The sequence below is a fragment of the Clavelina lepadiformis genome, chromosome 5, assembly GCF_947623445.1.
Source record: "Clavelina lepadiformis chromosome 5, kaClaLepa1.1, whole genome shotgun sequence".
In the NCBI taxonomy this organism is placed as follows: domain Eukaryota; kingdom Metazoa; phylum Chordata; class Ascidiacea; order Aplousobranchia; family Clavelinidae; genus Clavelina; species Clavelina lepadiformis.
This window is the reverse complement of record NC_135244.1, coordinates 10,089,206-10,112,188: the sequence shown is the minus strand read 5'-3', so window position 1 is coordinate 10,112,188 and position 22,983 is coordinate 10,089,206. Positions and strand designations below refer to the sequence as shown.

Genomic DNA, 22,983 nt, shown 5'->3' with positions numbered 1-22,983 from the left:
CAATACTGTTTCTCCTGGGTACAGGTTGTTATTGAGCGACTCTGTTGAGATTATAAGTAGCAATTATATATGAAAAGATTGCATTTGTTCAAACTGAAATGACACGAATACAACAGATACTATTCGCTTATAGTTTTATTCTATTTCTATGAGTTTACAGACATGATAGGCTTTCAGTGTTTCTGTTATCACGATTGTGTTCATTTTCAGGTGTGACCGTTTCAGCACTGACTTGAACCGCAATAATCCTTTCAAAGCGTTTTGGCAATAGCTATTACTCCTTTCTCTTCATAAAGTTAGATTCTGGAAACAAACAAATCACAGCTGGGTGCGAATGGTTTGGTTGCAACGCATTCGAATGACCTCACAACACCACGATCGCGCAATAATCTCCCCTTTTGATCTGTCCAAAACACTTGTTTCAACCAGACAGGTTTGGACTTGCCTTGCATACATTCTGACGAGTTTTCCAGATACTTCGAATTCGATGTTGTAACCACAGGCTACTCGTCATATATCATGTCGTCATCGTAATTGACATATTCGTAAACATAGGCAATTCGTAATCAGGTCAAACAAATCACAACTGGATGCCAGCTTTCATTTATTCTTATCTCACAACTGGATGCGAATGGATTGGTTGCAATGCATTCGAATGCTTTGTTTCTAAAGTCCGGCTTTCACATTTCAACCCAAGCTGTAATTCATAACCAGGTCATGTTAGTTCAGCGTATGCAAATACGATTATCGCGTTCTTCCTCAAGGTGCAATATTCTCCCTTTTGACCTGTCCAAAACACAGCTTTGACTGTATTTGGTATTGACATATTTGTAAACATAGGCAATTCGTAATCAGGTCAAACAAATCACAACTGGATGCCAGCTTTCATTTATTCTTCTCTCACAACTGGATGCGAATAGATTGGTTGTAATGCATTCGAATGACCTTCCTACTAGATAATGCTTTGTTTCTAAAGTCCGGCTTTCACATTTCAACCCAAGCTGTAATTCATACCAAGGTCATGTTAGCGTGTGCAAATACGATTATCGCGTTCTTCCTCAAGGCTTTTTTCCAGATTATTCCAATTGGCTATTCATACGGGTAATACTTCTGTATGCTTTACGCTGAAACTATGACGTAACTGATACATTCTTTCATTTCTTTTCTTGTATATCGTGTATCCACAAAACCCAAGCTGTTTTTTCTCTTTTCTTACACCCTTCCTCTAGAAACCTACAACCTGTTGACCGCGCGTTGGCGCTATGGAACAAAAACTATAACGTCACTTGTACATTCTCACTTTTCTTTCCTAGTACATATACCTTTTTCTTTACGCGTGGTGGCGCTATGGAACAAAAACTATGACGTCACTTGCATGTTACCTCGCTTCTTCGTGCGTTGTGGCGCTATGGAACGAAAACTATGACGTCACTTGTACATTCTCCCTTTTCTTGTACATATTCCTTTTTCTTTACGCGTGGTGGCGCTATGGAACGACCTGAACCTTAACGACCTAATTACCCGCGGGTGACCTAATTACCCGCAAGGACTTTAAGGTATGGGATTCCTAGGGCGGCAGGACTATACTACTTACATGTAAAATAACCTGTTAGGTTTTATGATAACATTATTCTTTAGCCTATCCTTCAATGTTAAGCACTGGTAAATATTATGATACAAACTATCAATAGAGGTAAACTTTTTCAAAAATAGCGAATAAAAAAGGAAACTATTGTTTTGCTGGACGTGATAATGAAACTTGAACGCAAAGAAAATATGAACCTTTAACTTTTAAAACCGTTGTCAGCTAAGTCGTAGGCGGAGCAGTTTTTCAACGTGGAAACGAACTTACGAAGCCGAAGCTATTGCGTAACATGGGAGCAACAGTTCTACGTAGCTTATATTTTTAAAACTGAGGATAATGTTATTGGTTTTAACTGTTAGTATAGATAAACACCCCATTTATCTTTTCAATTGTTCCTCTATTACTTGCATTGGTGCGAATCCTTTCTCCATTATATTTACTGACAAATACTCTTTAATTTAAAGCAACTTCTTTTTGGATTTGCCCCTCACTTTGAATTATGCAAAGACTTTTTCAAAATTTAAGGAAAAAAATTCTGATAACATGCCACGTTATTTTGCAAAAAAAAACTATAATCTATGCCTCGGCAAATCTGTGAAATATGTTTCTATGTTCATTGAAACAAAATTTTTAAATGTTTCAAAACATTTTTTGTGATCATATATTAAATTGTTTATCTTAAAGGAATGGCTTTAAAACTATGGTCAAGTATAACGATATCTAAAACACAACTAAACTGCAGTTGTGACGTTTGTGTCCAAACATCAGTTGTTACAATAACTTTGGACAATTTGAACGAAGCTTAAAAATAACAAAATAGTTGGCTTAAGTGCAGTTTCGCAAGCAAAAAATCTGCGGCTAATTAATCTTTATTTACTTACCTTGCTTATAGAAAAAGTCTACTAAATTTGATTAAATTCTCATTTAATTAAAAAAAAACTTTTCCAGACAAATTTGAAAGAGTTTAAGTAAAATACTATAGGTAAAGTGATGTAGAACTGTTGGTTTTGAGACAATTCCGCGAATCGTTCCTTTTTTGAAAGTTAAGCGGGAAATCTTAGTCTAATCAGTGTCTGCTGCAATGTTTCCTTTCAACCGTAACTGTCATGACTCATGATATATTTCATTTCGCTCGTACTTAATATTACACGCAATTCAAGATACGTTCAATAAAACAACTTATGCCAAGTCTTTAGATAATCGCCGTTTTTTCTATTTGTTCTACAATAAACAGTTCTCCTATAAATGCTTCCTTTGAAGTTTAGCAGCAATCTTTCGACATTATTATTAATCAACAAAATCAAAAAATATATAGAAATACACGATGCAATAGCGTGCTACTCAGTATAACTACAAGGAACTCATACGAAACAAAAAATAATTTACAACAAAAAGAAACACTTCAGTGATGACAATAAGAAACACTTAACAATTCAACTACGATTTTGTTTGCGATTCAATTTCTGTGTAGACAATAGTTACTGACAATTGCACTTCCTATGCAAAACGCAGGAAGTAGACCTTTCTTGTCATTGAAAATACTGTAATAGTGAAGGTATTTAACTTTCACAAACAACCGCATTTGGTGGCCACCATCTTTTGAAATTCTTCAAAAGTAATCTCTCCGTCGTTGTTCCTCGTGTAGTGAAGTGTTTTATGCTCAGTTGGTACGCAGCAAACGTCATGGTTTAACTGTTCATAAAAGGAGATTAAAATAGTTCGACTTGCATAATTTCGAGCTGTAGTTTAAAAACTTGGCATGAAACAAGAGCATTCGTTAAACTAAACACGATTTACCTGGCTTAAAGTTATAGCATGGGAAGTCGCTTCGAGGTGACTTGGTAACGGATGACTGCATTCGCCTTGACATTCCCATATATTCAAGGGAGTGGGACCATTCACCGGGTCCCAGGATACACGGATATTCTGAAAGCCATCATAGAAATGAGTTTAGAAAATTAGTACGCATACGCCACATATATACTTTAGTTACCCTAGTAAACGAATCAGGCAAGATAAACGGAACAAGGTGACAGGCTTCGTATGACGGTGAAGGTCTTTTGTGTTTTATCTGAAGTCGTTGTCTTTTCGATGCTCTGGTTGGTGAACGGCGTCGGCGCGTAGCTTCAGCTGATCTTCCAAAATGCGTGTCTTTTTGATGACTGTCGCCTGCACATGTTTGTTGCACTTCAATTTGGCACCAAGCAATGTTTACCTTAGGTTACGTTAGGAATTAACTAAGCGATACGAACGGTAGAAAGGAAATGGTTCTAAGCCAACATAAAGCATTTACCGCCCATGCTGTTGGAAAGTGTGTACGGAGAACCTGTCAAGGCTTGTAGCAAAAGTCTCCTAGATCTATCCATGTCATTGTTGGGGCCAGAATAGGAACGTTCAAAATGCGTGACAAGACCTACAATTCTTTCAACTACGTTTATGGGCTCCTGTACTACTACGAAAAGTAAAAAAAAAAACATTAAACAAAGTTCAACCAAAATGCGTCTGCTATAGTATTTATGCTGATGTTCTTGAACAATCGCCTTGACACATTTTACTTACGTGGAGAAGTATATTGTCGTCTCGGAATAACGCTGACTGAAAGTGAAAAATTACTGCTTCTGTTATGATACCATTGAAAAAGATGATTAGTTTCCATTTCCAATACCATAAAACGACCGTCTCGAGACGGGCACGAAGACTGCAATGATTATTTTGTACACATGATTAAGAGTCCTTATTGCAATAAATTCACTTGTTTCCACTTCGTTCCCTTACTAGTCCCTTGTAAGGTACAACTTAAAATGTTAAAGCTTTTATATTGCAGACCTCCATTGCAACAAATTTAGTTTATTAGACAATGATATGGATTGTATATGATCTTTATGCATTCAAGCATTGATGTTTTCCCCCAAGGTCATTACAACGGTAGCGCTAATTGGTATCGACCACCGAGCCTAGCTGTCTAACTGCTTGGCTACCGAGACGACAAATTAATAACAAATGAAAATTATCATTATATCCATTGTTAAATTTAAACACAATTTGCAACCACGCGTTAAAAAATAATGTTAATACGCTACCTGGTAGTCTGAGTGCATTACTGTGCGAGCGTTATGGCTTTTCAGTGATACCCGAGTGCTGTATCGGCCGAATAGTTCTCCTATATCGGAAGGACTTGAACGTGTCAACACTAATTCGGCAGCAATCAAAGTATTCGATGAAAACCTGCATAAAATTGAACCGAATTGCACTTAATATTGCAATGGGTAGGAGAATTACAGTAATTGTTACAGCCTATAGTACAAAATGTATCGATTCACTAGCCTTGTTTTTATTGGTCTAAATGTTATTTCGCCTGAATTTCCATCCCAGGTATGTTGTAGTATTGCCGGGGCAACAGCAGCGCTGTTTCTTCTCTTCATGAAAAATTTGGTCCAATGTTTTCGAAGTTCTTTTGACTGGCGGTGACATGGTGATACGCGGTCAAGCAGCAAGTCAGCCAAATCTCCTTCCTTGTTTCTCCAGCTTATCAAGGCTGTTTTATCACAATAGATGGTTAATTTGACTTATCATTACCAGTGCCCAACGTTTGCTAACTGCCCATTCACAAAAATATAGACAATGCAAACCTGACAGATAAGAAGAGATAGAAAGCTCACTTCGCCTACTCTCGTGTATGCGTACATCGTTGTTCGAAGGCTGATCTAAAATGTTTGTTCGATTTTTCGTTTGTTAAATTTTCATAGAAAGGTGTACAGCAAACAAGCTTTCCAAAGCAGTGAGAGTGATAATTGAAATAGGGAGCTGGGTTATCGCTGGGTTTATGTTACACACCCTGCTGACTGCTGAGCGACGATGCTGGATTTCTTGTGAGGATTAACTGTGCTTTGCGATTTGGCTGCTCGGGCAGCTTGTAAGCGCTATCACCCACCCATAACGTATGGTGATTTGTGGTATGGTTTTATGGGTTTTAAACATCGCAATATTACAACAGTTTGCGTGCATTATAGGGTTAACTTCAATGGTTAATACGGCAACGACTCCTCGATCATCCCAGCTCAAACATGTTTCAACGATTCCGGGAGGCCAAGGTCTAGGATCAGCTCGTTACTGTTTTATTACGTTTTAATATAAATTTCATTCAGCTATAACAAAAAGAACTTCACTTTTTACATAACTTACCCAGGGCAACAGAAGACCTGATGCTTTTTAGAAACCGAAGACATTTTCTAGCTCTGTTATCAACCAATGTATTGATCCATTGGGGACTGCACAAGAATTTTTAATTGACACAGGCTAAGTGATCTTTGGTAAGTTGCAACACACTTTAACTGAAGCAGAGTGAAGCAGACAACCATGCAGTAAGGCTATGCTGCTGGTAAATGCTTGCTATAACGCAACTTCGGAAAATGGACTTGAAAATCACTCGGCTATCAATGCTGTGTCGAATTAAGTAACTTATTTCAAACTACACTCATTTGTCATCACTTGAACAGCAGTGATGTGGTAAGTATGCAACTTCACACCTCGTTGACATTAAACCTTTTAAAATAACTATAGACTATTTTACAGAAAAGAAAACTTACCTGTTTCGATGTTTTAAGCAGTTATAGAAAAATTCTCCATCATTCTTCGAGCTTTTTCCGTGTGTCATCGCAAACATGGTCGTCATCAAAAATAAAAGGTAGGAATAATAAAGCAAACCGCAATAACCATTTAACATTTTTCGCTTTTGCCAAATATTTTGTCTAACGGCCATTATAACTAAAACTGTTATTATTTTAACACAGTTACAAGTAACGATATCTGCACGAAGACAGCTTCGATTTATAATGAAGAATTATATGCAATTTAATCCTGATGCTTTCCGTCCCAATACGCTGAAAAAGGACTTTCAGCCTTTACGGCTTTTGTGAAGTTACAAAGTTTACCACACTGAGTACCAGTTAACCTTGACAAGCTTTTTATAATTGTATGTTTCAAGCAGTCCACACTGCACACATTACCTTGGCGCGCCGTGCATGGTAATTACACAACGTTTGGCGCGCCGTGGTAATTAGATGACGTTTAATGACCGCAAGCGTAAATAAAAATCAGACTTGATGAGAGCAAGTGTTGATATTACTTGGTTGTAGTAATGGAAAAATTCCTATATTGTGACAAATAACGTTGTTTGAAATGTAAAACTGACATAGCTTTCATTGCCGGATAAACAAACTTTTAGATTTAAACTACTATATAGTTGTACCAAAGTTTAATATAAACTTTAATTGTGATATGCACAAACACCGCTGTAACAACCGGCAGTGCAACAGCGCAGAATTGGAAATTTTGCAGCAACTTTTCATTAAACATTTTCTGCATAGTGTTTTTAATGTGACGCCTTCAATTTCTTCAAGGCTGAAAACGCAATAAAGTATGTAAATGTAAATAAAAAGTATGTCTACCGTAGTATATACTATAAGATTACTATAACTATAGTCTATTTGTTTGACCATAAATTAATGCTCTTACATCGACTCTTCTGCAAATACATTTTGAAACGTACCACAAACGCAAAATGTACGGAGCTCGGTAATATATAATATCCTATGAAACATGACATCAGTTGAGATGAAAGTTGGTCACCGCATGCAATCATCCCACTGTAAATGCGTAAATGCGTAAAGGACTTGCATGAATTGATTATTTTCTTCCTTTACTTGAAGAGTTTCCTACCGGTTAAGAACCGCTGAACAACAGCGATAAGCGGAGAAACCGAACTCTGATAAAATCATTATTAAGCGTAACTCCTGTTGTCAAACCCAAACGATTTGGGTTTACAGCTAGCAGTGTTAAGCTGATAGTATACAAATAGCTGTATATTATATTGTGAAATATTGTTTTTAACGGGAAAAATGTCTGTGTATCTTTATTCCATCGGTGTCTGGTTTGCTTACGTTCCTTGGTATGTGATGCTATAATAATTGGCAAGAAATTAAAACGAAAGTATGATAATAATTGGACACAAACTGAGTTAATTTAATAAGCTCATATTTGAAGGTTGAGCATAAGTTTTTTATGGTGTAAGTTATAATGTAGCAATTAACACTAGAAGGACCGCGATTTTCACATACCTAGAAAGACCGGATGCGTCAGTTGACGCAAATTGTTCAACAGCTCAAATTTAAAGCATTAGATTCATATAACTGCATTATTTCTTTTAAAACTGCTTTCATTGAATGTTTTATGTATTTCCATTAAATGAAACGAATACACACACTCAAATGCAGGTGTCAGTTTCACATAACCAGTAAGCCCTTACTCAAACAAAAATTTTGCTATGCACACATTTTGCAATTTTGCGACAACGTTCCACTGTAATGTTCCATTGTGGAACGAATGCTTTTTGACCGTTAGAAATAAAATTATTGCAAAGTTGTGAACCGAGTGCAAACTTGTCATGTACAAAATTTCTTCGCCTTTCCGTTTTCAGATCGAAGCATAGGAATCTAATGATTTCTAAAAACCTGATTCTTGGCATGGTTTGAGAAAACATTGAACATCCCCATGATGTCCCCCATAAACTCTTCACAGGGAAGTTACGTCCTCCTATCCCGCCGCGAGGAACCACCAAGTCAATGAATTTTTCTACTTCGATATTTGGCAAGACAAATTGGGAAAGAAGTAGCGTTAAAAAACTAAACATTTAAAAATAGTGTATAAGGAAGAACATAATTTTTTGAAAATGGAGTGTTTTATTCGGCTGTTGAACGAACGTCGATCAAACATCTAGGCCTACATGATATTACGACATAAGCGGGCTTCATAACAACACTATCTGCAGCCCGACCAGAAACTTGCTTACGAAAGAAGTGTTCATGCATGACAAAATGACGTTACAAAATGACGTTACAAAATGACGTTACAATATTTCCAGTTCCATCATCTGTCAAATTCATTTTTATTTTAAACTTAATACGGCGTATGTTTTGAATAAATATTACCATAAACTACAGGAGAAGTTTCTTCACCCGTCTTGTAAATATCATCTTTTTCAAGTTCAACGTAATCAAATATTCAACAAGAAATACTTTTACGCGTTTTTCCCAACTTTATATTTAAAAATAAACCAATCGTATTTGTTGTAATTACATCCCCGCATACTAGTCAGTTATAGCACATCAAAACAGGGAACAAGAGATAAAAAGTTAGTATTCACAAATTTGCTTACGAAGAATAGCCTTCGTGAATTGTAAACTTCGAAGTCGGAATAAAAGTGAGAATATCATAGACTACTATGAGTAGTGTGTGTTCTCCTATCTTGTAGTTTGCTAGCAGTAGTCTATGGGAACATCGAATCTTCTGCTTAAAATTGTCAAAAGATGGCGCACATCAGCTTGTTTCAAATGTTAAAATAAACTATTGTAAAGAAGGAAAGGTCTTTTTTCCTTCGTGTTGTTTTCAGAACAAAAGAACCTAGCGTTTTAGCTGTCTGCTCATATTGGCTTTTTGTCTGTTTGCCTGACCACCAGTCTGGCCACAAATCTCAGACATATTAATTCAGATTGTTACTCATGTTACTGTTAGTTGATTTTATGAGTTTTGCAGCAGCACATGGATGATGGCAGAACAGCATTAACTTTTTATGATTTGAAAACAATAAATAAAGAAGGTTGAAGATTAATGGCGTTTTTTAAACATGAGGTATCGCAAATTTTAGGTTGCTCGTTCAAATGAAAAAAAGCTTTATTTACACGTAAAACAGTTAGTCATATAAATAGATAAATAAGTAACTTCTACTCAGGCCAAAAAAAACAATCTAAAGCTTACGAAAACTCTGGGAAAGTAAACTATTTTGGCTTTCTTCACTGTTCTTAAAAACATGAATAGGAAAATAAAAATTATAACTTAACCCTAGAGTGCCATCCAATATCCTAGTTTTTCTTTTACTAACCTATCTACGTAATATCATAGTGTGCCAAAATGCAGTAGTTGCTATTAACAACGGGATTCCCCCTGCATCATATTGTCCAAAGCAAATTTGCCTTACAAGACATAAACTCCCATGTCGAAAGAAACGTTGTCCGGTGCACAACATAGTTACCTGGTGCACAAAATGGGTCAAAAAAGCTACTTTGTAAGCTAACTAATTCCCAAACAGTGACATGTGGCGCACACTCACGCATACCGATGCACATTTTTTGTTGCCTATTGGTGCTGGTGTACACCAGTCTTTGAAAATTACAGTGTTCGGTGCACAAAAAAACTTATATTCCATACTGGCGTAAACTTGAGCTTAAATCCTAAGAAGTTACTTGCCATACGATTAGAGTAAAGTCGTTAGAGAGTTACTTGCATCTGACAGTCTGAATGCTATTGGTACCAGTATACAGTTTAAACGGCGTACCGGCATACAAGGAACATTTTTAATACAATGCTGAATAAATAGTTAATATCTGTGCAGGACTTAAGTTGGCTTGGCTTATTTATTTGGCTGCTACTATTTCACCGGAAAAAATTGTGCGTTCATAGCTATATTTTAAAAATTACACAAGTTTGCATAAGCTGTGCAGTGTTAATTGTGCTTATAAAACTGGTTTATTTTGGAGTTAAAAGTAGACTTAATATTGTTATTTTCTGCAAGAAGATGTTTTTGAAAAATCCTACTCTTACCAGTTTATGTAAAAGCCATTTCAACTGACAAGAAGATGGCTAGTTTTATAATATATGGTAGGCTAGACCTATAGCAAAGATTCATATTCCTTGCTATAGGAACAAAGAAAGAAGAACAAAGTTTGTGTAAATGCGTAAGATTTCATGATCGAACATAGGTAATTATACATAGATGTTATTGTTTCATTGTAAAAGATGCTTTTTATCTGCCCTGCTTGAAAGTATGTATGATTTCTTCGACGCAGAAAGTTAGCTTTTGTGCCAACTTTCTTGTGTAGAATTGCTGTTTTGCAGTATATTCTAGAGACGAATTTCAGTATTTATTGTTGATTAAACTTATCTAAACTGGTGATTACTAGAATTCTATGTTGCTGCTGACTTTTAAATTGATCACTGCTCTGTTTGCATATTTTAGACTTAAATCACATCTGCATTTTAGAAAACGCAAACAGATCGATTGCTATTTTATTACATATTGTAAGTAGATCAATGTAATCCAACTCATAAAACTGTTTTTCTCTCTCTTGCATCACCACCACATCACAGCTGTGTAAGTGTATATATATGATATGTAAAATATTAGTCACATTTTACACATTGCCATAAAAAGAAATCTGAGCGAGTAAAATTAATAATTTTTGGAGTGCATTCAAGAATCGTTACACTATACTTGTGTAAAGAAATATATTTTGGTATTAATACATTTTGCAATTCACAAAACTTTCCAAAAAATTTTACCTTTCCATTGTTAAAAATAAACAAACGAATAAATTTGTCCTTTATTTCAATATGTCTGGCATCTGTGTAAACAAGTGTATTGCATATAATACCTGTATATTTTCGTTTATTTGAACAATTTCAGACATAAATCTTTTTAAAAACGTCCTTTAAAAAAACTTCAACATTGCAATTTTTGTAATGACCTTTAACTAATAAATGTTATTCGTTTAAATTAACTTTCATTTCAACAGATTATTTTTTTCTATAGTATTTACTGTTTATGCCCAGCCGAAACGGAATGAGTGACGGAGGTGATTCAGCTGACCTTCGTCCTCCCTCCGATAATGTATGTAAAACTGCATGTTTGTTTATAACCTGAGATATAAAAAGCATTTTTGAAACGTGAGATATAACAAGTATGGCATTTGCAATTTTAGCTTGTAGATCTCCACATCTCTGTGGTTCCCATGGAACATTGGGTGGAAAGGCTGAATTATGCTAGTCATAAAATTATTGGAGATACTTTTTCTGCTGGATTTATTCGGTAAGTGCTTGAATAACTTAGCAAATGTATTAGTATATTGAATATTGCACATCATTAACTATTATTTTGAATTTTGTTTTTATCATCTTTAAATAGAGTTTTGCCTGAAACGTCTGTGGTAAAGCTACGTTATGATATAGCAGATCAACTTGGAAACGACATATTTCCTAAAGATTATGTTTTCTTGAAGCATGTTGGCAGGTGTCTAGCTTTGGTGAGCTATTCATCTAACTAATGTATTTTTGATTTATATCTAAATTAAAATTAGTAGAAATTCATTTAAATGCTTTATGCAACTTTTTTTGAAAATGAAATAGTGCTGTGCATCAAAAGTCAATGATGTCTTTTGTTAATGATTAAATGTACCTGTGTTGAAAAGCTTTACGCTAAACACAATGGGATAAAAAGTATCATGTTTCATTTACTTGCTTTAAATCCCTGTAGCTCTCAATTAAAGAACAAGATTTTGTTACAAAATCTCTTGATTATGTTTTTGAATAGCAATAACACATCTCATTCATAGTGATTTCAAAATTGTAGTATTGATACCATTTATTTTCAATTTCATGCATTTCAGAGCAGTGATAACAGAAAATATTACGGGTGTTATATTTACAGGTTCGAGAAAAACAAGAAAGGCAGCTTAAAGTCAAAAATTTCTTACCACCTCATGTTAGTAATAAATATTATTAATTGAAGATCTGTTAGTATACTACATGTATATGAAAGCAGTTTAATTTACTGAATGGGTAGAAACTGATAAATGTTCATTGCATACCTCTAATTTTTGACAAACAATATATTCTTCTTTATGAAGTTGATTTGTCCAGAGGATTTGTTTGCAAATTTAAAATCTTAATTTTCAAGTCATATTTCAAAAGTAAATTTTGTTATATTTAACTGCATTTTGTTTTGTTGTTTAGAGCATTATGCCTGAAATCTTTGTCCTTCCTGGGCAACCAACAATGTACAGCTATTCAGTTCTTCCACCTATTAAACCTCGTATTCAAGACTTGTACAATCCACATTCAGATAATGAAAGTTCAATTCAATCTATACACACTGGTCAGGAACAAATACCAAGTTTAAAACCATATAGCAATATTAATTCACTGCGAGCAAGCCAAGATAGTCTACAAATTTCACAAGACATGTCATCAAATCAGCAAACACAAACTTACCCCTCGTTAAGACCTGGTAGAGAGCCAGTAGGTGCTTCAAAATCAAGACAAAATGGCTATTCTGTAGCTCAAACACCACAGCAAAAGGTTGATGGTAAGCATCGTCGACATGTGAGTGGGAAGAGTAATTACGACCAAGAAACTGGGCTTCCCAAAACACCAAACAACTTTTCTCTTGCCCAACGTGGTAAAACAGTTCCTGGCCAAACCGTGGATGCTTCTCCTGCAAATTTCACACAATCTTCAGTTCCTTTGTCCCCCAACTTAGAGGAAGTTAAACCAACACAGGCCAAGTCTGTGTTTCGTGAAGGTCTCAAGAAGCGCCGTGTCAGGTACAACATGCCTCCAAGACCAGAATCAAATGTATCGTCACTAGGTGAGTTGAATGATCAAACCTAGCAGGCTTGTAAGTTGAAACTATGTTGTGTACCTAGAACTACTTTGCAGTGCGCTTGTATATAGAACTAGAATTACATTTGTCGATAGACTTTTATGATTATTCTACATATGTACGTATAAGTGGTTTGTGGTGGCTACTTTACCGTTTATCGTAAAATGTTCAAAGTCTTGATAGTGGTCACTGTAGTTCTCCAAATCAATTATTACGATTATTCTTTTAATTGCAACGTTTGTTGACTGATTTGGTTATGTAAATAACCTTTTTGTTGCATTTGTTCTTGCATCTGTCGCTTAATAATTTGCTATAACACTGTTTAATTTTTTATACCCTTGACCCCAGACCTTGATACAAATAATCCTCCAAACGATTTAAGAGTCAACCCCGACTATCTTCACAATAGCTTGCATAATGCCGATACGCCACAATCGAATTCTCCGTTGGATGATGACAGACACGCGCTACATAATGACCATTTCGACACTGCTAATGATTCCGATAGCCCAGAGCATTTTTCACCCAACCATAATTACACCCGTCCCAAGAGAAAGCAATTTGTCGACACCTCTTCGCATGCTTTTGCTAATGGTAATCAAGGTGCACCTTGGAATAGCTTTGAGAACCCCGCGTACTTTAGCCACCATCCTTACGTACACAACAGCACTCCGTCGCAATTAAATCAAAATATGCGCGGTGATTTTAAAAATGACCACAAAGTGAATAATTTTGGAATGGGCGGAGATAGTAGCAATGTCGAACTAAACCCGGATGAAAATCCTAATACCGTGTTAGAACATCAATCGAGAAGCCAGAGGGAATCACGCACGTCGGTCAATGAAAATCACAACAATAGTCCAAATAATGATTCTGGCTTTGTCGAAAATGAAATGAGCGATGCTGACGTTTACCCCAAGGTCACGGATGGAAGGTATGGATATTCCTATGAATTATTATTAAATGCAGTTTAGCGTTAGTTATCATAGCTTTTGTTTTTCGTATATTTATGTGTTACTGTACAATTGTACCACATCGATTTTGCACATTTTCTGAACGCTTGGTTTTTGTTTTGGTATTTTGTATGGGCTACGATTCTACGAAATCTATCCTCGAGACTTGAGTTCCACTTGAAGTGAAACATTGCACTTTCAAGAAAGTATATATCTTCAATAAAACGTTTAATAAAAGCACTCCGTGTTATACACAACGAGTGTTGTATATTATTTTTATAACTCCAAAAACACGCCTAGTTTGTAATGCGGTTTTACAATATTCGCAAATTTAATGAAATCCTTTTAGACCGCACAAGCGTTCCATCTGCGCGAACCGACAATAAGTTCCTTCGAGTGGTTATTTGGTAAAGATTCAAGATCAGCGAAAACACTTCAGTTATTTGAGAAGTCCAAAACGGCAAACATCTTTTTCCTTGTAGGCTCTGTATGCCTTACTTGTTTGCACAAGAACCTGTCCTTTGTAATTATTGCTTCTATTCCGCTATTTTTCATCAACTCTAGTCACTCACGTTTTTTTGTTCGATCTTAATTCACGAAAGAGGGACGCTATATTGGGCTGAAAGATAGTTCTTTGTTACAAAGTTTAATTAGTACACTGGTGTTTGTGTAGTACTCAACTGCGTGATTGTTACGTTTGTTAAGTTGTGTTTCGTCCCGTTTCCTTGGAGTAATAATGGTATCTTGGAAACCGAATAGCTTGAGATCACGATGAAATCCTTAAGACTTTGTGTGTTTGTTTTGCAACTTACTTGCTTTATTTAAATCCAACCTGTTTACGTTAATTTCAATGCTATTCTGGCTCCGTTGTTGGGCAGAGGTCTTATGAAATTTTAAGAAACTGTTATTTGGTTAATGGTTATAGCAACTTCACAAAAGCGATTCTTTGCATTCGTGTCTATATGTCCAAAAATGTATGTCCGTACTGGTCATGTAACACATTTAAACATCGGTTTAGCATTCATGTGTTCAGAAATAATCAATCCATTTTAACTTTTCCAGTCGTATTAGCATAATCGTTTGATGAACTTGTGTATGTTGTTTTAGACTTCATTCGCGAGAACTGGAGCATGGGTTGGTGCAGCAAAAGGAACCAGCAGTGACGCAGTCCTTGCCAACCGGAGACGATACAAACAGGGTACGACAAAGTATTTCTAAATCGAATAATGATCCACATGACAGCGATTACGACAATCATAGCTTGCCAGGATCGATCGATTCTTGGGGTAACAGGGTTAACCATTCGAGAGAAAGTTTTAGTTCCAACAAACCATCTGATAACCATCCAGCTGTCGCTGAATTAAACAAAGACGTAGATTTAAGCGAAAGCGGTAATGTTAGTACTGAGACAACGGAGATTGGATTGCACTCCGACAACGAACGAGACTTACGTCGGTCGTCTCGAAAATCCATTGTTATGGAGAATATTTCCGACCCTCGCGCTGTCGAGAAAATCGAAGAAAATCCTCACCGAGTAATGTCGCAGGATTCTTCCTATCAGTATGATTTTTATGAGCGGTCCGGTCCCCATGTGCCAGCCCACTCAGATGAAGATGAGGAAAATGAATCTCAACCTCCCCCCGCCTCCCCAATGAGCCATGGGCACGGCTCAAGGCTCTCCTATAGGCTGTCTGAGCAAGGTTATCGCGTCGAAAGCGCTAAAATAGAAACGACTGAACCACCCCAGTCATATGAAGAGTATCAAAAAGAGCTGAACAGCGTAATACACTATAACTTGCAACGTAATGCGACGCGTTCTCCCAACCAAGTAGTGTCTGGTCTACAGTTCGAAGAAAACGAGGACGATCAGAGCGAAGACAGCGATGGTTACGAAAGCAGTAATCATGATTTCCAACGCGAACTCGAAAACCTGACGGCAAGGCAGGCAGAGATGGGTGCCCAGCAAGCATTTAATGAATTGAACGACTCAGACATACTTCATGACGAAGATTCAAGCAGACCACACAATACAGCACCTGACGATATTATCTCTCCAAGTAGTGATGCTGAAACACACCAAGATGTTGCAAGTACTGATATTCTAAAAGTAGATGCCATACCTGAAAGAGATCTTACTCCTTGTGGTGGAGAAGTGCCGGAAGCGGTTCCCGTATCTGGTTACGCCGATCTACGTGAAGGACCAAAAGATTTCCCTCCGGCCGCTGCTGCGACTGCGGTCATAGCGTTTGTTGCTGCAGGGAATGTAATCAGTCAAGACGACATGGATGACCAGAAACAAAGTGCGGCAGTGTCAGCCTTTCAGAACTTATTTAAGGAAGATACGGTTTTTGAGAGTGGTCAGTCTAGAGGAGCGCCAGACGGAATGCCCACCCAGCGTAAACTTAACACTAGTGATAAGTTTAATGACACTCAGTTTACTTCTGGTCTTGTGACTAATCCAACCACTGCTCAAGGCCTGAACAATGATAGCGATGGAGTTAACGAAGGAAAGCGGGCTATTTCACCAAAACAATCAGCTGAGAAAAAAGTTGAAGTTAAACCGGCCAAATTGGATTTGAAGGAAATAAATGGTCCACTCACAGCCTCACCTACTAAACCAACGCAAGAAAATTACTCCTCTACTCGTGCCTCTTCTCGACAAATCCCAAGCCAAAATACCGAACCTGTAAGTCGGTTTGTAATCAGTTGCATCTCATTGTCATGTCATATAGGCGATTTGTGCTAATTTTATGCTCTAACAACAAAAAAGACACCAATCATCATGATAAAAATCAAGTGTTTTGTGGAGTGCTTCAAAAATGATTTCGGAAAATTTAGTATTTGATTTGCATCCTGAGTTTTTGCAATTTTTTATTTGCTCAGTCTGGTTTGACAGCTAGAACATGATTTTATAAACAACCTTGCGATATTTGCGTTTGATTTGGATTTGTCGTGAATTTGCAGTTTGGAGTCTTTTGTGTCATTTGTTCAGCCTTAACTGCATCTAACTAACAGGTTATAGTTGCAATTTCGTCTTCATTTTCTTGAACATTTATTTTTACGGTCATTATGCATTTTAACAGTAATCGTATACATCAGTAACACTGATTTAGATCAGGTTATACATTTAGGTATACGAGTCAACCATACCACATTTTCAACTAACGCAAAAACAAATTATTTATACTGTAATTTATTTGCCGAGTTTAACAGAATCCTATTCCACATATTTCAAATATATTTTTATATGTTATAACGATAGTCGGTTTAGCAATTTAGCATGCCATAAAAAATTGCTAATTACAACCACTTGTTTTAATAAAATAATATAGTCAGTAATTGTTTTGTACACTTGGGTGCTTATGATTTTTTCAATAAGCCCTGCATTTTAGGTTGAGAAAGAAGATACACTCCAACCTCCCCCATCACAAATCAGCAGTTCACAATATCATAAACCTGCCGAAGAACGAATGGAAAACCTAGCCTCGGCTTCATCATCTCCCACAACCACGGTCAGTGACAACAATCTCTTTGAATATTTTTGTTTTGGGTAGTATGTAACTTTTCAACAAATTCTTTCATTAGGTGTGCGCTTTATCAACGATATAGAAAATTTATCACTGTATTTGTAAGCAAGTCGGTGTTTATCATTAGCATTTCTCAAAAAAATGTTCAAAATTGCAGACACCAGTTGTTGTTACACAAGGTACGGCACAGATCACCACGATAAAAAGTATTGGGCAAAACGGGAAGAGACTTGGAAGATCTGATCGTGAGTTTTAACTTGTCAGAACAACTATACTATGGTTGCCATCAGGCATAATAGCATCAAATACAAGGCACAACTGGTGAAATATAGAACTTTATTAAATAGAGAAACGAAATTCTGTATTTCACCAGTTGAGCTTTCATTTGTTGTCAGAACAACTTTAGACAAACCAGCATCTCAAAACGTCTACTTTAGAAGTTATGTGTTATACTTTTTGATAATTGTGTTGTTGCGTGCTTTGCTACAACAGGAGCTAAGTTATGGGAAGAACTTCAGAAAATTCGAACAGAGAGGCGTCAGACTGAGAAAACTCGACAAGATTTGGTGAAACAAGCCAAAGTCGCCACATCAAAAATGAACCAAAAGCGCTCTTCAGGTATATTTTCGAATTTTCCGTCCACAAGTAACAATTCAAAATTTACCACATATGTTACGTTTCAAATTGTACGTAATGAAGTTGCTTAGTAGTTATTTTGTATTGTTTTGAAAAAGGTAGCTTTAGTCGATTATAGATGTGATTGCATAACGTAAAATAGTAGAGGTAGTTAATTTACAATTGTACCTTGATAAAATCATAGTGATAAGTTTTATAAACCAGTTTATGATTGCTTATTTCACACCATATCTTATACAGGAAGAGACATTTTGGTAAAGTTTTCAAAAAAAAAAAACATGGGTTACTGAAACACGAATTATAGTCAGTTTACTGTGATATAGTTTTAGAACAGTGCTGGAGGTGTAGCTTTTTGGCAGACAGTTTTTTGATGACTTTCCACAATAGCATCATTGATTGTTACGGAAGGAATGATATTAACTCGCACAATTAGCAGTTTGTTGGTTTCTAAGAGGTTACGCTTGGTCATGTTTGTTGGCATTATTGTACTTTGATGTACGTTTTACCCTCATTGTTTTCATTTGTTTACTCTTTGTTTATTAGATATAGACCCAAACCGGCACGCGAACTAATTTTAAATATAATTTAACGCGTCTCTCAAGCTTACAAGCCTAACGAGGCAAAGAGTTTACAAGCACTTTTATCTTGATGTTTCTTTCAATTTTAAGTGGTTGATTGCGTCGTTTTCTTTAAGCTTAGGCCACTGTTGTGGCGCTTAAATAAGTTTAACCTTCCTAAAAGACCCAACAACTTGTAAGAATGTTGACTGTCAATACATACAACCGGTGAAAGCCTATTCAAGTTGGGGCCACCTTGTTTCAAAGTGCTCAGGTGGTTACATGTCGCTGCTGCTCTATGAAAAGAGCTCGCCCTCCAAGAAACACCGTTATGTGGTTTACAAGGAATTACCGACATGACGTAGGTGCCTTTATGGTCATTATGGCTTAACAATTGTCAATTGGATAACAGTGCGCTGAAATGGCGTGTCATTTTTTACGCTTAACATCATGGTATGAAAGACGATAGCTCGTTCAGGACCTATTATATTATAGAATGGCTATTGTTGTAAAGACACCTGTCTTTGTAGACGCGTTTTTGTTAGTTTAGGGGTTAAGCATCAGTTTTGTTTGATGCTGTCGGCACAATTCTGTAACTTTAAGATATCAGCACGATGCCGCTTATGATTTATGCTTTGCTACAAAAGATCCTTGTAATATTTATTTTTTAAAAACTAATTTTTAATTCTTGTCAGTGATCGTTAAAATTTTCATCTCCACAATACATTGGAATTTGTCCTCATTTGTCGTACATCTGCTGTGACGTGAAGCTTATTTTTAAATGTACATGTTCGATTGAATGGATATTTAGCCAAGAAAATTACCAGTTTTTTTCACTCAATTTCGTATTAACGCTTTCTCATATCGTCTAATTTAAGCAAACTAGAATTGCTTATTTGGGAGCGAATTTCGTAAGTTATAGTACATCACATTTAGCTTTCAATTCGACGATCAATATTATTTTCTGCTCGAGTTACTTCAAACAAATTTAATGCATTACGATGTGCTTAAATACGCGCGGGTTATGAAGTGGTATGATGTTTATTTTTTCTAGTAAATTACAAAGATCATGGAACCAAGTCATGGAAGTGTAATGTCATCGAGCAGGCAAGCAATCAACCATTAAAAAAATCGAAAGATAGAAAAGAACCTAATGTTGTTAAACCAGAACAACACCGTGTACAGTCGATGCGAGTTAGAAAAGTCCACTTCGACGAATCTTGCAATACAGCGAGGGTTCCGAGCCCGCCCTTGGGCGTACTAGAATACACCGCGAATTAGAGCCACTTTACTGGCTACACGAAAATTTCCAACAGTGACAGTTCCAATTTTGTTTGATTTAATTTAACCAAATCTGTTTCAGAAAGCATTTGGCAGTTAACTTTGATAAAATAAAAAGTTTTGTAATTTGTGATCAGTTTGTTTTTCGAATTTAAAAGCACAAACTTATCGTGCTATGAGTATACAGTATTCACATTTATCACGAACTTTACTTGAACCACTAACGCAGTGCGGGATACGTGGAAAAAGAAGTTTTTTGAAGAAAAGAAAAAGACTCTTCCCTTGGAAGACATTTGTCGAAGATTACAGGCTGAACTGGACACGTAAGATTTGGCCTAAACAATGGTGGTAATTGTCATTTTTTCTTGATTTTAGTCAAACAATGTCTCAGCTTGAAGCGTTTATTTAACTTTTGTGTTCGGCTCACTTTGTTTAGCTCACATCAACAACTTGTTTCGGCAATGGAAGCAACTAAAGCAAACGAAAGAAAAGCTGCACCAATTCTACCTCCAACGATAAATCCTCCGTCCTTTAAAGTATATGAGCTTTCGAGAAACAAACTTGTTTGCGACGTACTTGTAAAATACTGCTATGTAATATGGCGCATTTAATTTTCTGATTATAGTTTTTTATTTTTAGAATAACAAAAGAATCCTAGCCACGCGCCTTCAACATGACATGGATAATCTTCGGCGGAAAATTGAAGATGCAAAGGTCAAGTTAACCGGGGAAATAAAGGTCTTTAAAGATTTAAATGTTTCCTTGTCGCATGGAAACGGCGATCGTACAATCGCTACACCGACGTTAAAATGCACGTTCCAACGCCTGGTCAAAATTTTTTGTTTTAATTCAGTTGCGCCACCAAGCGGAGCAGGATGTCAAAACCATGCGTCAAGAACTGTTGGCAAAGAAAATTCGGGCACACGTCGCTTTCCGAGAAATATCACGTGGTCATCATTTTCCTTTGAACATCAAGGCAAACGCATGACATTATAAACATCTTTCTTGATTTGGCATGTGCTACAGGCAAAAAGCTTTCCCACTGAAATTCTCAATTTCTTATCACGCATACTTGCGTTCTTATGTTGATTGTGAACAACGAATTAATTTGCTTTGGTTAAAAAATCTGTTCGGAGCAGTGCATATATTCAAAACGTAATATGGCTAAAGGCAAATTTGATATCACCTTTATTATTTTGAGCTATGCATAGAACGGCTGATATTGTTTAATATAGTTTATGAAACTTTATGTTTCCACTTTTAATTCGATTAACAGTGATTTTGTATTTATTTTATAATAATTTATTTTGAAAAATATTTTTGTTCGTTTATTGTTTATTAACAATTGCACATTTGTAAAATATAATTTTTTAATAAAATGTTTCAGCAATTAGGAGCAAATTAAAAACCGCTAGTGCCGCTCTCGGCTATTGTTCAAAATATGCTAATAAGGAATGCTCAATAATTTCATAGGATTTTCTTCAAAATATAATTGCATTATAACATGTAATATAAATGCAATTTATCTTTTATCTTTAGAAGTTATGAAACCTTTGTTCACAACACAAATTAAGCTGAGACAAAGTATAAAAATGCTCATGAGCAACGTTAATGCAAAATCGTAAACATTCGGTATACTTTATAAAAAAAACTGTTTTTACAACAAAAACCGATGAAAACCACTAGAGATAAGACAGTTTCTTATACATATTTGGCATGATAGATGTTTACACATACAGTGTTTGCCTTCCAGTATTTTGTTTTATCGAAACTGGAGGAGCCCTTTCCCAGATAAGCACTTTTATCTCGTAAAGAGTCAAATTTTACTAATGTAGAATATTATGAATATAGCCTACTTATCAAAAATATTGTAAGGTGATGCACTTTCACACGTAATATATGACGTATAATGTGAAAACTCAACGTACACTTTACCGAATTGCCTTTGCTCAATCACGCAAGGCGTTGTATGCTTATCTATCGTAAAGAAACTTCGTTCAAACATCTAACCTGTAGCGGTATGGGTGGTATTTTTAATACCATTACATCATTTCTTGTAAAGGTGTTTTCTAGTTATTTTTGTTAGTTATAAGGAGAGAATCTATTTTCGCCATTTAAATAATAAATAAATTACACAAATTAACAGTTGCTTGGCGTAATAAACAAGCAAATAAACATGTTATCAACAGAATATATAATTACCAATGAGCATACATACAGTAATAGACACTTTTATGACAGACAGTTCCATACAAGCAAAGCCTAGCAAGCAAACCATTAAGACATGACATCACACAGCAAGCTCAAAACCCTAAGCACTTGTAAGTAAGCGTATGTAACTAAAACCATAGCACGAAGTAACCACACGAGACACACATCAAAACAAAAATAGAGTATCACCACAGGGAGCTTTAACTTCATCCACAAACTGGATGTAATGCGATATTGAATTTGGCTCAAACACCTGTATACAAAAATGTTTTGTTGAACGCGCGCACTCGACCTCATACGCGGATTCATTTATCAATACAAAACGGGAACTTGTGAGTATCCGCGCGCGCCGGCCCACACCCGAGCTCACCCGTTTGTCTGTATGAGTAGATTATAGCGTATTTGACTACTTGCCCGATATAATGGTAAAGATTTGTTCATTGTTCTACAGCAGAGGTTCTCAAAAGGCAGAGGTTCTTTTTTATTCCTCGCACCCCTAGAAAACCTTTGATGTGTTGCCGCACCCCTTATTTTCATGAAATGCAGCCTTCAACAGTTGTACACTAACTAAATAATTGCTCTTCCGTATAGATTTCCCGACCCCTAAAAAGTAATTTCGGCGCCCAACTGGTTGGGAATCCCTGTCCTACAGTATATACATTAAGTTAAAATTGTCCTTTTTTCGTAAAAGGCTTTGCACACAAGTTCATTTTTACTAGAGACGACATTCATTAAGTCTATA

At 36.2% G+C, this 22,983-nt stretch overlaps 2 protein-coding genes and 1 long non-coding RNA gene across 8 annotated transcripts; 2 read left to right on the top strand and 1 right to left on the bottom strand.

Moving 5' to 3' along the window:
• Window positions 1–8: 8 nt before the first annotated feature.
• Window positions 9–6,380, bottom strand: LOC143461018 (uncharacterized). Of its 2 annotated transcripts, none has more exons than XM_076958753.1 (10): window positions 6,172–6,380; window positions 5,768–5,853; window positions 5,215–5,289; window positions 4,910–5,120; window positions 4,666–4,810; window positions 4,145–4,283; window positions 3,879–4,037; window positions 3,579–3,754; window positions 3,383–3,511; window positions 9–3,277 (listed from the first exon to the last, which is right to left on the bottom strand). In XM_076958753.1, exons 1-10 carry the CDS (start codon window positions 6,342–6,344, stop codon window positions 3,152–3,154), a joined length of 1,419 nt encoding a protein of 472 aa, XP_076814868.1. In that variant the 5' UTR covers window positions 6,345–6,380; the 3' UTR covers window positions 9–3,151. The 2 variants fall into 2 exon arrangements, with proteins under 2 accessions (XP_076814868.1, XP_076814869.1); XM_076958754.1 differs by having other exon boundaries at window positions 3,879–4,034.
• LOC143461022 (uncharacterized) lies at window positions 6,134–6,688 on the top strand. The gene is made up of 2 exons (XR_013117984.1): window positions 6,134–6,269; window positions 6,376–6,688. It is a non-coding gene; the product is annotated as an uncharacterized LOC143461022 (long non-coding RNA).
• A 2,407-nt stretch (window positions 6,689–9,095) lies between these two features.
• LOC143461015 (uncharacterized) lies at window positions 9,096–21,436 on the top strand. Of its 5 annotated transcripts, none has more exons than XM_076958748.1 (15): window positions 9,096–10,398; window positions 11,229–11,306; window positions 11,398–11,504; window positions 11,601–11,718; window positions 12,123–12,176; window positions 12,428–13,061; window positions 13,425–14,010; window positions 15,137–16,715; window positions 17,422–17,541; window positions 17,714–17,801; window positions 18,049–18,174; window positions 20,260–20,353; window positions 20,467–20,566; window positions 20,670–20,768; window positions 20,884–21,436. In XM_076958748.1, the coding sequence occupies exons 2-15, from the start codon at window positions 11,241–11,243 to the stop codon at window positions 21,016–21,018; spliced, it is 3,906 nt and encodes a 1,301-aa protein (XP_076814863.1). In that variant the 5' UTR covers window positions 9,096–10,398; window positions 11,229–11,240; the 3' UTR covers window positions 21,019–21,436. The 5 variants fall into 5 exon arrangements, 4 of the variants coding, with proteins under 4 accessions (XP_076814863.1, XP_076814864.1, XP_076814865.1 ...); XM_076958750.1 differs by lacking the exon at window positions 9,096–10,398 and adding an exon at window positions 10,406–10,790 and having other exon boundaries at window positions 13,875–14,010; XM_076958747.1 differs by lacking the exon at window positions 9,096–10,398 and adding an exon at window positions 10,407–10,790.
• The last annotated feature ends 1,547 nt before the right edge of the window (window positions 21,437–22,983 follow it).

Excerpts from the sequence above, each read along its gene's own strand:
- LOC143461015 (XM_076958748.1), top strand. The coding sequence starts at position 11,241 with ATGCCCAGCCGAAACGGAATGAGTGACGGAGGTGATTCAGCTGACCTT. Across the intron at positions 12,177-12,427 it reads AAAATTTCTTACCACCTCAT|AGCATTATGCCTGAAATCTT; the intron begins GTTAGTAATAAA and ends TTTGTTGTTTAG. Across the intron at positions 13,062-13,424 it reads ATCAAATGTATCGTCACTAG|ACCTTGATACAAATAATCCT; the intron begins GTGAGTTGAATG and ends CCTTGACCCCAG.
- LOC143461018 (XM_076958753.1), bottom strand. The coding sequence starts at position 6,344 with ATGGCCGTTAGACAAAATATTTGGCAAAAGCGAAAAATGTTAAATGGT. Across the intron at positions 5,121-5,214 it reads TATCTCTTCTTATCTGTCAG|CCTTGATAAGCTGGAGAAAC; the intron begins GTTTGCATTGTC and ends GTGATAAAACAG. Across the intron at positions 4,284-4,665 it reads TAATGCACTCAGACTACCAG|TCTTCGTGCCCGTCTCGAGA; the intron begins GTAGCGTATTAA and ends TAATCATTGCAG.